The sequence below is a fragment of the Ornithorhynchus anatinus genome, chromosome 16 (assembly GCF_004115215.2).
Source record: "Ornithorhynchus anatinus isolate Pmale09 chromosome 16, mOrnAna1.pri.v4, whole genome shotgun sequence".
NCBI classification, from domain to species: Eukaryota; Metazoa; Chordata; class Mammalia; order Monotremata; family Ornithorhynchidae; genus Ornithorhynchus; species Ornithorhynchus anatinus.
The window spans coordinates 26,043,560-26,057,741 of record NC_041743.1 but is presented as its reverse complement, the minus strand read 5'-3'; the positions used below and the strand labels follow the sequence as shown (position 1 = coordinate 26,057,741).

At 42.7% G+C, this 14,182-nt stretch overlaps 1 protein-coding gene across 3 annotated transcripts in view; it reads right to left on the bottom strand.

Moving 5' to 3' along the window:
• Window positions 1-14,182, bottom strand: part of PDZD8 (PDZ domain containing 8) — a 203,782-nt gene that overhangs the window by 5,898 nt on the left and 183,702 nt on the right. For all 3 annotated transcript variants that reach the window (XM_029080994.2, XM_029080993.2, XM_029080991.2), the window contains one exon: window positions 58-220. In XM_029080994.2, coding sequence (XP_028936827.1) covers window positions 58-220 — 163 coding nt within the window. The remainder of the gene's footprint in view (window positions 1-57; window positions 221-14,182) is intronic.

The window sequence follows — 14,182 nt, the reverse complement described above, 5'->3', positions numbered from 1 at the left end:
TGAAAAATCACACAATTTTCACAACTTCGAATGATTAGAGAATAGCAACGCACTTACCTCCAATGGCTATGAGTCTGTCTCCCCGCTGGAGGTCCGCATTTGCGGCAGGTGAATTTGGGGCCACTGTTTCGATCGTAACGTGCCCTGCATATCCTTCAATTGACTGGACCAGACGAAGTGTGAGTCCAACACTTTGTAAGTTCCCTTTAATCAATTCAGCCTTGAAAAAGAAACAAGATAAAAAAAATTAGTATTGCTAAGTTGGCTTCAATGGACGCCGACGACGTTCGTGGAAAAAAAAATTGAAAATTAGAAAGGAGTGTTAGCACGTATACCTCTGCAACTCCCTCACCTAACACAGAGTGGGCAGTTCCTTCTTGTTATCTGCAAAGGGGAACAGCCTCTTCTATTTCCTTTCCTCCCCACAACCTTCCTTTTCCCTATGCTGAGCAGGGGAACTCAGCAAAGGTATTGGTTTCCTGGAAGTCCTATCTCTGATGGGGGTGAAGACCTCCTCCTGGTCCTTGGCCATCAGACTGGAGTTTTGTGATGAGGCTGGGCCAGCCTGGCAACGGGCACTGTTTCCAGGAGGAGGAATTGGAGGAGCCGGAGGTCCCTACCTTGGACTCTTGCCTCCAAATAACTCCAGCATTCAGTTCCCAGTCGGAGCCCTGTACCCTCACCTGACACTGTTAGCTAGAGCCGCTTTAACAGCGCTGCTGCCCTTCCAAACCTGCCCCTGAGCTTCAGCTGCAGCCCTAGCGCCAGAAGAATAAAAATAAAAATCAGACAAAAATTACACCACACATTGAAAAAACCTGTGGTCATTTGTGTGAACCTGCCTACTGCTTGGTGGTGGTAATAAAATAATAATAATAATTTTATCTATGTGCTAAGGGCTAGGGTAGATGCATAGATATCAGAGGGCACACAGGCCCCGTCCCACAAGGGGCTATCTTATCTGCATTTTATACATGAGTAATTTGGGGTTAAGAGAGGTTAAGTGGCTTTCCCTAGCTCACAGAAGGCCAGTGACAGAAGCCCAGTCTTCTGGCTCCCACATATGTTCTCTTTCCACTAAACCACACTGCCTCACCACGTTACCACACGCATGTTGTGGACTTTCAATACTTCATCTACACCCAGTAAGTGCTCAACAAATACCATTGACTGAGTCATCTATTGTACCAGTAGGGTAGAAACAGCGCAGAACGATTCAAGTAGTTTCTGGGTAGCTGAAAAACCAGTACAAAAACTGGGTGACTCAATTACTCCCCACTCATTGAGGTTTTTTCAGTCGATATAGAAAAAGTCACTGCCCAATATGTTACCTCACACCGTCTATTTCTGACGAACACGGATTCAAGCACCTCTAGACTGGCAGCGTCTGGTAAATAGTTCCAGAATCAAAGATGCTCTCGTGTTCCGGTCGTAGCTGCAAGTCCAGATCTTTAAAAGATATTAATGTCTTTGAGAATCTGCTGAAAAGGAGGGAGCTGGCAGAAAGGGGTGGGGTGAAGAAGCCGGGGTGAAAGTTGGGCCTGGGTTCCAGTCCAGCGTTAGTTTGGGACCGAGGAAGGCTTGTCAAGCCCCTGTTTGTGCCAGGGCCTGCCAGTCACTCGTCTACCCAGGCTCTGAGACCCTAACATAGTGCCCAGAGAATGCACTGCACTAGAATGGGAACTGACTGGAGGCTGTTTGGCACCCATGTCTTTTACAGCAGGGGATATCTAAACCTGTTCCCCAAGCCAAAAGGAATGCCTTGTCATTCCCTGAATGTAAAGACAAGGAGATTGCTGGGAAAATATTTCTCAGTTAGACCCTCCATTTCATCACCAGCTAAACATAATGAATCAAAAGTAAAATGGAGGAAAAAAAAGTGCATATTCATGCAGAGCAATCTTTAACCAGTGAGCAGTTTGCTAAGATAAGAGAACCCCAAACTTGTCAGATGTTATTTGCCCAGCAGAATTCTCAGAAAATTATCTGAGGCCACTTACCACATTCATGTTTCACGGCGGCCCAAGGAAGGATGTAGTGTAAAGGACAGGAAGCAACGTTCAGATGTTTAATGCTAAGTAGCACAAAGAAGCAAATTGCTTGGTTTCCCTGTGACTGTGGTTCCCTTTTACATTTTAGGTCTTAAACGTGAACCTTCTGTTTGGAAGGAAAATCAAGCATAATAGCCCAGGGATAAGAGCTATAAAAACAGCAGAAAAGCGTGCACTGCTATACATTTTAAAAAACTCTTTACATAAATTTACAGTGCTCTTGGTGAAGTCCCAATGTCTTTATTTCAAACTCCGCATTAACAATGTGATAATCAGTGATGGACTCCAGTGGAGTGCTGATGGTTCGTAGAAACTGATGCCCCCGCTATGTTCTCAAAGACAGTGTGAGCTTGTTGTGGGCAGGCAATGTGTCTGTTACACTGTACTCTCCCAAGCGCTTAGTACAGTGCTTTGTGCACAGTAAGTGCTCAATAAATATGACTGAATGAATGAAAAGCAGGACCATCAGAAGGATTGCCCGATCTTTACTATGTGCCAAACCCTGAATTTAGCACTGGGATAGATACAGGATAGGTTAGACCCAGGATCTGTCCCATACGGAAAACTCATTAGACCCAGGACCTGTCCCACATGGAACTCACAGTCTAAGTGAGGGGGAGAAGACCACTGAATCCTCATTTTACATATTAGGAAACCAAGGCACAGAGAAGTGAAGTGACTTGCCTGAGGTTACACAGCAGGCATGTGGTGGAACTGGGATTAGAACCCACATCCTCTGATTCCCAGGTCCTTGTTCTTTCCACTAGATCATACAGCTTCTTTGTCCAATATTGGGCCCAGCAGCAGAGAAAAGCCCAAAGGCTTCGGAAAACCTCGGCAATAGGAACACGGGGTCTTGGGAGTGGGTTCCAGATGGAATCCAAAAATGGCAGTTTGGGAATCAACAGCTAATTCAAAGATAAAAATGTAGGGAATTTTCTAATAGCACAGTCAGGAATATAAATGATTTCAAAAATGGTATTTACTGAGGGCTTACTGTGTGCACAGCACTGTACTAAGTGCTTGGGAGAGTGCAACAGAGTTGGTAGAAACATTTCCCACCCACAAAAGACTATTATTTTTACCTTTGCTTTGTGAATCTACTTCTAAATTTCTCTTTATGTATTTATTTCCAGAGCTTCTATACTGAAGTTATAATCTTAATCGGAATCCTGAAAGCAACAGCATTTGGAGCTTAAAAATACGTCTGCTTTGTGAAAGGGATATTTCTAAACCAGCCCAAGCAGTTCAATCAATCAACAGCATTTACTGAGCACTTATTATGTGCAGAGCAATCTACTAAGCATGTGTGTGTCGGGGATTGGGGGGGGGTACAATATAACGGAGTAGAAGTGTTCCTAATGGGCAGCACATAGGCCTTGGAGTCAGAAGGACCTGGATTCTAAGCCCAGCTCCACCACCATGGGCAAGACACTTCACTTCTCTGGCCCTCAGTTATCTCATCTGTATAAGACTGCGAGCCCCATGTGGGGCAGGAACTCTGTCCACCCTGATTATTTTGTATCTACCCCAGTGCTTGGTATAGTGCCTGGCTCCTAGTAAGCACTTAACAAATACCATAAAAAGAAAAAGACTTGGTAGACCCCATCCCTGACAGTCCAGCTGCTATTTTCTAAACATTAACTCACGAGGCTATGCTTGGAATAAAACAGATTTCATTTCATCTCCTGGGAACAGAGAACAGTACAGGGACAGAAGGAGAATACTGCAATTTCGGCAAAGCTGAACCACTTGGAGGGGCCAGTTCTTGGGGGCCCCAGGCCAAATACTTATTTGGATCTCAGGCTAGCAGACATTCCAAGATGGTATCTGTTTCCTCCTCTCCCCTCCTTGCTGCTCTCAGAAGCCATTTCTAGGACTGGATTCAGGACCTGCTCTGGTTCTACTGCTGGAAAAATCCAAAATTTTCCATTTCTCCCCTACCTGAACCAAAGCCATTTCCCAACTACTCCTAACTCGGTTTGGCTGCGGAAACTGCTGCTTTCAAAGTATTCCTAAGTCTCCCAGTCCACTTTTATGAATTGCTCGTGCTGAACTGAAGTATTTAAAATAGCAGTTGCAGTATCAGAACCAAATCAAATGTCTCTCGAGTTTCCAGATAATCGCATATATGAATTCTGTTCAGACTCAATTGTTTCAGATTATGAAGGTTCTCCAACATCTAAACCTCACTCAATCGGAAGGGTCAGCAAGAATGAACAAAGTTTTCAGGGCTAAAATTTGACTTGGACACACCTATAACTCTCCGGCCTCAAAAAACCCCCCCAAAATAACCCAAAACAAAAAAGTCACATGGAAAGCTACCTCCTTGCACTTATATCTAGTCCCCTTAAAAGGCAAGTAGGAAAAAAATACATATTTACAAAACGAAAACTAGTAAAGCCAAAGACACGGAACACACAATCACCCAATCAGCTGCTCCCAATCTTAAAGGTCTAATTACTTCGATTAAAGTGTAATTCACCCAGTCGGTTATAAAACAACTTCCATAAAATAATGCCGCATCCCTTTCCTACAAAAATAATTTCCAAAGACTTTTTTTTCTGGCAGATTTAGAATTACCCCTATTTCAAACAGGACGAGTAGCAGTTCTTAGATAATAATTCCTTTTAAACTTAAGTCAATGAAATGCATATTGATTCTTAACTATGGGGATTTTACTGCAATTAGAAGTAATGACAACTTAGCTGTTGTCGTTACTCTGCCAGCTGCCTTTTTCACAATAAATGTCATTGTCCGACTGCTGCTGAGTACACTTCATGGCAGTCAAATGCTTTTATAAAAGGTTTTGCAGTACCGAAGTGTTAAAAACCAAATCTACTAATTAGCTTGGCTAATTTATTGTCGCAGCTGTGGTCTAATAGACTGCAAAGTTTTTTTTCATTGAGGTTAAAAAAGTGCACATAATACAGAGTTGGGCAAGGAAATGCATGCATGCATGACCCTTGAAACCTTCAAGTCATTGTTCCACGAAGCGTCTTTCGTCGGAACCGATTTGTAGCTCAATTCACTTTGCCACGCTGAACTCCGGGGTACCAGGATGACAAAACTGACTGACAGCCGACCAGAGCAGAGCAGAGCAGGCCCCTCTTACCCAGCCTACTTTCTAAGAATTTCTGCTCGGTCTAACACCCTTTGACAGTCAGTCTTCCACCCTCAGTATCATTAAAATAATGCAGAAAGGATGCCAGGGGAACAGCTAATGGCTCAGAGAGCAGCATTCCTCACTGGGCATCATTTGCACGTAACATGGCACTGTGGGCCAGTGGAGAGAGCACGGGCCTGGAAGTCTGAAGGACCTGGGTTCTAATCCCGGCTCAACCGTTTGTCTGCCCTGTGACCCTGGATGAGTCACAACTTCTCTGGGCCTCAGTTAACTCGTTGCAAAATGGGGATTAAAACTGTGAGCCTCCCAGGGTGGGGGGACATGGACTGTGTCCAATTTGATTAATTTAGTACAGTGCCCAGTGAAGAATAAGTGCATAATTCCATAATCAATTGATCGTATTTACTGAGAGCTTAAAGTGTGCTAAGCACTGTATCACGCGCTTGCGAGAGTACAATATCAGAGTTGCTGGACAGGTTTCCTGGCCACAAGGAGCACATAGGCTAATGGGGGAGACATACATTAAAATAATTTACAGATATGTAGACTGTAGGGCTGAGGATGGGGTGAATTTCAGGGCTTAAAGGATACAAATCTAAGTGCAAGGGCGACACAGAAGGGAGAGAGAGTAGGGGAAATGAAGGCTTAGCTGGGGAAGACCTTTTGGAGGAGATGTGATTTTTAAGAAGGCTTTGCAGCTGGGGAGAATGGTGGTCGGTCAAATAGGAAGGGGAAGGCAGTGCCAGGTCAGAGGCAGGACATGGGAGAGGGAGTCAGTGGTGAGATAGAGGAGATCGAAGTACAGTGAGCAGGCTGACATCAAAGAAGCAAAGTTTGTGGGCTGGGTTGTAGTAGGAAATCGGAGAGGTAAGAAAGGATGGGGTAAGGTGATTGGGAGCTTTGAAGCCAACGGTAAGAAGTTTCAGTCTGACGCAGAGGTGGATAGGCAACCCCTGGAGGTTCTAAAAGAATGGGGATACATGGACTGACCTTTTTTTTTTTTTAGAAAAACGATCTGGGGAGGAGTGTGAATGAAAACCAGAAATGTTATACTTAAACATTTATATATGTAAAAAAAAGTACAAACTATCATTAATAGTTGGATTGTGAACTCAGGATGGCACAAAGCAGGTCCGATCATCAGAAGCAAGGCAGAATAAATGATCTTCAAAGGCAAAAGAACACTAACAGGTAAGAGCAGAGATTTTATTTTATAATTAAAGTTCAACAGCCATTGACTGTTTTAACTTCAGAAACAAACTCTTGAACACACCCTACATTTAAAAACACAGATTGTATTATGAGCATTCATATTTCAATTTCTTTCTGCTGGAATAAGAACCTGAGATCCTAAAATAATTCTACAGTTAAACGCTGTAGCCGCTGCTTCAAAATCTATAGCTCTTACCAGAAACAAGCCAAGAAAATGAGCGACGTGAAATCTATCGAGTAGCACTTACTGAACAGCTGTGTGCAGAGAGAGCACTCTGCTAAGCCCTTGGTTGAACCACCACCAAAAAAAAAAGTCCAATTCCTATCCCTTCCCCTGCTGTTATGATTTAATGGATTACCTAATATATCCTCTAGACTCTCAGCTCATTGTGGGCAGGGAATGTGTCTCTTACAGTGAGTGATGCGTCACACTCACCCAGGTGCTTAGTATAGTGTTCTGCACACGGTAAGCGTTCAATTAATACAATTGCGCATCTTCCATGGATTCACCCACAAGGAAAGATCATCGTTTCCTACTCCCCAGAAACAGCAAACCCATTCTGAAATGAAACTGAAACTCAGATGGGTTGAATCCCGGCTCTGCCACTTGTCAGCTGTGTGACTGTGGGCAAGTCACTTCACTTCTCTGTGCCTAAATTACCTCATCTGTAAATTGGGGATTAACTGTGAGCCTCACGTGGGACAACCTGATCACCCTGTATCTACCCCAGCGCTTAGAACAGTGCTCTGCACATAGGAAGCGCTTAACAAATACCAACATTATTATAATGAAGAGCCTCCTTTATAGCAAACTATATGTTGTCACCATGTGGCAGAGCTTTTAATTCTTCAGGTAAGTAGTAGAAACAAACACTTCAACAGTATTGATTTAAGAGGAAAGAGGATTTTTTTTCTCCAGATCTCTAGACTCCACCTTAAAACGAAAGCCCACTGTTCCCTGTGAACCAAGGAAACGTGTCTCCTCATTTCGATGAGGATGGAGTCTCCGCTACACCGATAAACTCTGGAGGAAAACGAAAGAAAACAGTTCCTCTTCCCAGACAGTTATTGACGCTTAACTTTTTTACCTTTATTCATTCATTCAATAGTATTTATTGAGCACTTACTATGTGCAGGGCACTGTACTAAGCACTGGAATGTACAAGTCAACAACAGATAGAGACAGTCCCTGCCCTTTGACGGGCTTACAGTCTAATCGGGGGAGACAGGCAGACAAGAATAATGGCAATAAATAGAGTCAAGGGGAAGAACATCTCATAAAAACAATGGCAAATAAATAGAATCAGGGAAACGTACATCCCATTAAACAAAATAAACAAAATAAACAGGGTGATGAAGATATATACAGTTGAGCAGACAAGTACAGTGCTCCCCAGCACTGTCCAGCAACTAGTACAATGCACTGCACATGGAAGGAAAGCAACAAATAAGGACAATGATATAACAGTTTGGCGGTTAAATGGACAGGGTACATAAAACGACGCAAGCTTGATTCCTCTCCTGGCATAGGTACCTTGGATTACAAGAGGTTTCTTTGCCGAGCCATTATGAAAACCTCCAAAGAGCAAAGAACTCCACTTCGTTCCCACCACTGAGCACCTGCTAAGTTTTTCTATTGATAATGCTATGGCAAAGGATAGAACCTGTAATAAAGGCCATGGGGAGATGGTAGGGAGGCCTGGGAAGGAACTGCAGGAAGAGGGAAGGAAAGGGGATAGCTAGGAAAAAAGAGAAGGTAGAAAAATAACATATCTAACCCAGATACAGACTAGGGATTTCACCAAACCCGGAGTGGATTTTAGTTATCAAAAGGCAGGGGCGATTTTTTTTAAAATGGCTTAGCACACCTAGGTAAAATGATCTCAGCTTTTCTCAACTCTAAAAAATATATATTTTTTCCAACTCTTGAAATATAGTTCCTGTGACACAAAAAGCAAATTGTTTAGCAATTTTCAAGAATGGCTGAGACATCCTAACTAAACTGCAATTACATGAGCTGAATAGGAGAGTTAAATACATACAAGACAGTAGATGGCCTGCATTTATCTTCACCAATAATGTCAGAAGCAGGTAAAAAAAAGATTTTCAGTTTTACGTGCATCGCTCCCAAAGAGAGCAATTTAATACAAACACCAACATAACAACTCTCTTTTAAGTGCTCTTGCACCCTGACATTCTTTTAGCTTTTATTAGACCCAGCTGTGATGTTTTACTTCAACGCCAGAAAAACATTAGAAAACATTGATTTCCCTTCCCTGCCCTCCCAAACATTGATATTTCTCAGAAGAAAACACATTTTAATATCACTTCGATATGATTCAAATTTGTCCTGCAAGGCTTCTCATGGCAACGAGGTCTAATGATAGATACCAGCTAAGTGATAAAACCATGAAATACAAACACTAGCAAAAAGAAGCAGTGCACATTTTGGAACACTGTATATATATTTTGAAGGTAAGAACTGAAATTCCCCACCCCACCCCAAATCCCATTTTGGAGCATCCCATTATTTAATCAGAAAAGGTGAGGACACTATTTCCTCATATCCTTGGAGAGTGGAATGAAGGAAAGGATGAAGGAGGGAGGAATGTGAAATGTACCTCCAATTTAAAAACTCGCTATTTTATTCCAACAAAAAGTAAATTGGAAGAAGCCTTTAAATTATACCTTCTCTGACACTGACAAGGAGTTCTTTAACTGTCTCACCCAAACTTTTGATGAGCATCACAAAAGAATCGCTTTTCCTGATGGAGGGTGCTCGGCATACGGTAAGCGTTCAATACATATTTCATGTATTGGTGAAAGTAAATAGTTCTCTGAAGTTGATATGCCTTTGAAATCCTCTTGCCCAACCTTCCGAGCCTGGACAGGTAAGGAATGAAATGGGGAAATAACAGAGGCTGGTAGGCGACCAGAGATCTGAGGAACTCTCAGAAACTGAGGAACTCCATCTGCCGAGGTGGCAAGAGGAGGGGGGATTCTTCGTGCCCTGAGTCAAACAAAAGGGTTTACTTTTGAGGAGAAGCTTCGTCTGAAGTTACTCAGGGGGAACTTTACCTTACAGACTTCATTTCTGGTAGAGTGCCTGGCACATAGGAAGACTGTACTTATCCAGAGATAAAAATAACCCTTTTTATGGCTAATTCCCTTTAAGTAAAGGTATGACAAAATTCTAACGGGTGCATGTGCCAGGCACCGTTCTAAACACTGGGGTAGATATAAGCTAATCGGGTTGGACACAGTCCGGGTTCTACATAGGGCTCCCAGTCTTAAATCGCACTTTACAGATGAGTTACCTGAGGCACAGAGAAGCTATGACTTGTAACACAGTGGACAAGTGGTGGAGCTGGAATGAGAACCCAGGCCCTCTGACTCCCAGGCCCGTGCTCTTTCCACTAGATCTTGCTACTTCTCCAGGGACCCACTTAATACAGTGCCTCAAACGCAGTAACCCATTTACAAATTCTCATAAAATGAAAATTTCTATATTTTCCAAACCTCCTTGACTCCAAGCATAGCCTAACTTTGGGAAGGCCCTGAATCCTCCTCCGGGGCTTTCCGAGGAGCAAGCTGAAAGGTGAAGGATGGAGTGGGAGGAGGAGAGGCAGGGCAGGAAATAATGAGGACAAAAATAACCAAATGGAGAGCCATTTTAAGCATACCGCCAATATAATTAAGGAAAAACAATATTGCTGAATCGGGTATCACCCTCTGCCTGACTCCTTGAAATGATTCTGAAAGTGATTTTCTTTGGCAATTACCTTGGAAGTATAGGTCCTATTTTGTAACCATTTAAATGGATGCAGTAATTTGGTTCGTACAACTGGACCCTATTCTGACCTTTATCACTAAATTATTGAGCATTCTCAAACAATTCACAACTGCTCTACCTCAGTTTAATTATCCACTGAAAGCCAACTACAAATACGATTTTAAAGAAACTGCATTCACTGTCAGAATATTCGATGAAGGAAAATATACTGAGAGCAAAGCAGTAAGAGTAAGCATCACTGGCTTTTTCAACATACTTTTATTGAATTTTGCACAGAGAGATAAACTGCTACGCCTGCTTATTAAAATCCGGTGTCTAGCCAGCCCTAGTAATTCCTGTCAAAATACACTGGATGCCTTTATTTGCATTGTAAAAGCATAGGGAATGTTAAACGCTGAGCTGCCAAAGATTCGGTTCCGATGGGCAGTAGTAGCATACCAGCAATATGGAATTTTTTAGTCAATGTTACGTGTTTTGTTCCTGTCGTTTCGTCGAATACCATCTGTCAGATCAATTCGGTTATAGTTATAGGGCAGAAGTCGCTGCAAGGCAATGAAACAACAGCTTATGGTCACTTCCAATTACGAACGGCAAGATGGTGCACCTAGGGCCAAAGCTTCCTCTTGTTGCCATCCATCAGCTGTAAAAGTTGCAACCATAATTGAAAAGGTTTTTTTAAGTCAATTAGTATCACATTAAAAATCCACCAATAGTACAAAAATATTTACGGCAGGAAACCAATTCTGGGTAGCTAATTCCAACACCGGAGACTTTTAAACCAAAAAAACGAAGTGATTTAATCGAGGAGCCAAATGAAAGATAATTGAAAATGCAACCTAGCATGTTCCGCCTGATGAACAGAGCCAGCCGGAATCATGAAAATAGCTGGCGGGAGTGAGTGAAGGTCATTAGCACTAGAGTAAACAATATCTTTGCAGAGGTTCTGGGTCCTCAACTTTCAGGACCAATCAACGTTCACCCACTGGTGGAGTGGGAGCGGTCCCCTCCTCCCCTCTTAATCCATCCTTGGGGGTAATAATAATGAAAATTATGGTACTTGTTAAGCGCTTACTATATGCCAAGCACTGGGCTAAGCGCTGGGGTAGAGACAAGGTAATCAGATTGGACACAGTCCCTGTCCCACATGGTGCTCAGTCTTCATTCCCAATTGACAGAAGAGGTAACTGAGTTTCAGAGAAGTTATGTGACTTGCCCAAGGCCACACCCCAGAAATGTGGGGGAGCTGGGATTATTAATAATAATAATAATAATAATGTTGGTATTTTTTAAGCGCTTACTATATGCCAAGCACTGGGCTAAGCGCTGGGGTAGATACAAGTTAATCAGGTTGGACACAGTCCCTGTCCCACATGGGGCTCAGTCTTCATTCCTATTTGACAGATGAGGTAACTGAGTTACAGAGAAATCATGTGACTTGCCCAAGGCCACACAGAGATGTGGGGGAGCTGGGATTAGAACCCAGGTCCTTCTGACTCGCAGGCCCGGGCTCTCTCCACTAGGCCCATTCGGCTCCCATGAATAAGAGCCCCCCCACCCGCCGCCGTGATACCCTTCACCATGGCTGCTGCGGCCCAAATCGACCTCCTCCAAGTGTGCCTTCAGCTGTCATGTGATCTCTGCTGCCCCGCTAAACACTAGAGGAGAGAGACAAATGGATGGGTGGATGATGGTACTCCATTTAAGGGACAACCTAAATAGCAGTAAAAAAACCTAAAAAACTCATTCTTTGGCTAAAGATCCCTTAATTACAAAACAAAACTAAACTTCTAGACTGTAAACTCCTTGTAGCCAGAGAATGTGCCTATCAACTCTGTTATTGTGTATTCTCTCAAGCGTATAGTACAGTGCTCTGCACACAGGTAAGGGCTCAATAATTAGACTGTATTACACTGTAATACTACATTACTAAAACCCCGATTAGACTGTAAGCCCGTCAAAGGGCAGGGACTGTCTCTATCTGTTGCCGATTTGTACATTCCAAGCGTTTAGTACAGTGCTCTGCACAGAGTAAGTGCTCAATAAATACTAGTGAATGAATGAATGAATAATTACCACTGACTGAACAAAAATATTATAGTAGCATTGTTCTCTTAGAACACTTGAACGGAAAGCAGGAAAGATATATAGGCTCAATAAGACTGGGAAATCTGCAAAGCTTGGACGGTAGTAGTTAGAGAGGGAGATTCTAATTATCCACCCACAGACAAGCTGAAGGCGAGAAATGGAGATAAAATTCGCGATTAGAAAAATTATTTTAGAAGAACAATTGGGCCTAGAATCCAGGAGAGATAATATCCTGGATTTTATTCTGAGTAGCGAATATGATTGTTTGAGGGAGACAGAGGAGGGAAAGCTATGCTTGTAAAAGTAATACCACATAATTAAAAGTAATATTCTTCTTGGGGAGGAAAGGTCATGCCCGCTTCCCCCTTCCTCCCCCTCACACCAATTTTAAAAAAAGGTGTTTTGACAAACCACAAACTACAGCTGGGGAAAGGCTGAGATGCATCTAAAAAACCCCCCAAAACCAAGATGATGACTAAAGCTTCATAAAAACACCAAACGGGAACAACCCTAAATGAATGTTCATCACAAAGCTGTAAGATAGGTAAATAGAAACACTGAAATGGCCAACTGCCAAAGTAAAAGCTGATGTATTATAAATTAATCCTTTGTATTAATGTCTGTCTTCCCCTCTGGACAAACTTATCTCATTGTAGGGAGGGAAGGTGTCTACCAAGTGTCCTGTATTGTACTCTCCCAAGAGCTTAGTAAAGTGCTCTGTACACAGTAAGTATGCAATAAATACCACTGGTGATGACGACAAAAGACCTTATCAGAGAAAAGTCATTCTTTTAAAAACACAAATTAAGAATTTGAGATTCTTCAGATATACTGATAGCAGAAATCAAATATTCAATCAGTAAGAACACACGATGATCAAACTGTAAAGGTACTGCGATGTAAAGATGACCAAGAGGCTCAATGTTTTAAATTCGCTACATACTGAGGAAAATAGGACACTTCACTAGCTTTTTTTTTGTTTTTGAACAGTCAATCGGTCAGAGAAATTTGATCAAATCTCTGGTAGCCACCCAGAAGGCTTCAGGCCAGTAGAAGGTAGGGCTGAGGGAGCAGAGTGCAAGTAGGGCAGAGTATGAATTCTAAGAGATCTGAGAAGCTGGATTTTTCAAATGATCAGGGTGGCATTGGAGAAGGAGGGGAATAAGACCGTCACCATTTGCTCAAATGTTGATACTTTTGCTTAAGTATAAGACTGTTGGTTGCTTCTATTTCCCTTGCCCCCTAGATTATGACCACCCTTTGGACAGGGACCATCCATGCTTTATATCTTTGTAATAATAATAATAATAATAATAATAATAATAATGTTGGTATTTGTTAAGCGCTTACTATGTGCCAAGCACTGTTCTAAGCGCTGGGGTAGACACAGGGGAATCAGGTTGTCCCACGTGGGGCTCACAGTCTTAATCCCCGTTTTACAGATGAGGGAACTGAGGCACAGAGAAGTTAAGTGACTTGCCCAAAGTCACACAGCTGACAAGTGGCCGAGCCGGGATTCGAACCCATGAACTCTGACTCCAAAGCCCGTGCTCTTTCCACTGAGCCACGCTGCTTCTCTGTATATACTTTGTATACACCCAAGTGCCTGGTTCAGGGTAATTCAATCATCAATGGTATTTGAGTGCTTACTATGTGCAAAGAACACTGTATTAAGTGTCTGGGGGAGTACAAGCTTCTTGGAGAAGCAGCATGGCCTTGTGGATAGAGCATGGGCCTGGGAGTCTGAAGGACCTGGGTTCTAATCCCGTCGTTCCGTCATTTCACTTCTCCGAGCTTCAACTACCTGATCTGTAAAATGGGGATCCAGTAAGATCCATTTGGAATACACACTGTGTTCAACCCAATTTGCTTGCACCTATCCCAGCGTTTAATATAGTGCCTGGCATATAGTAA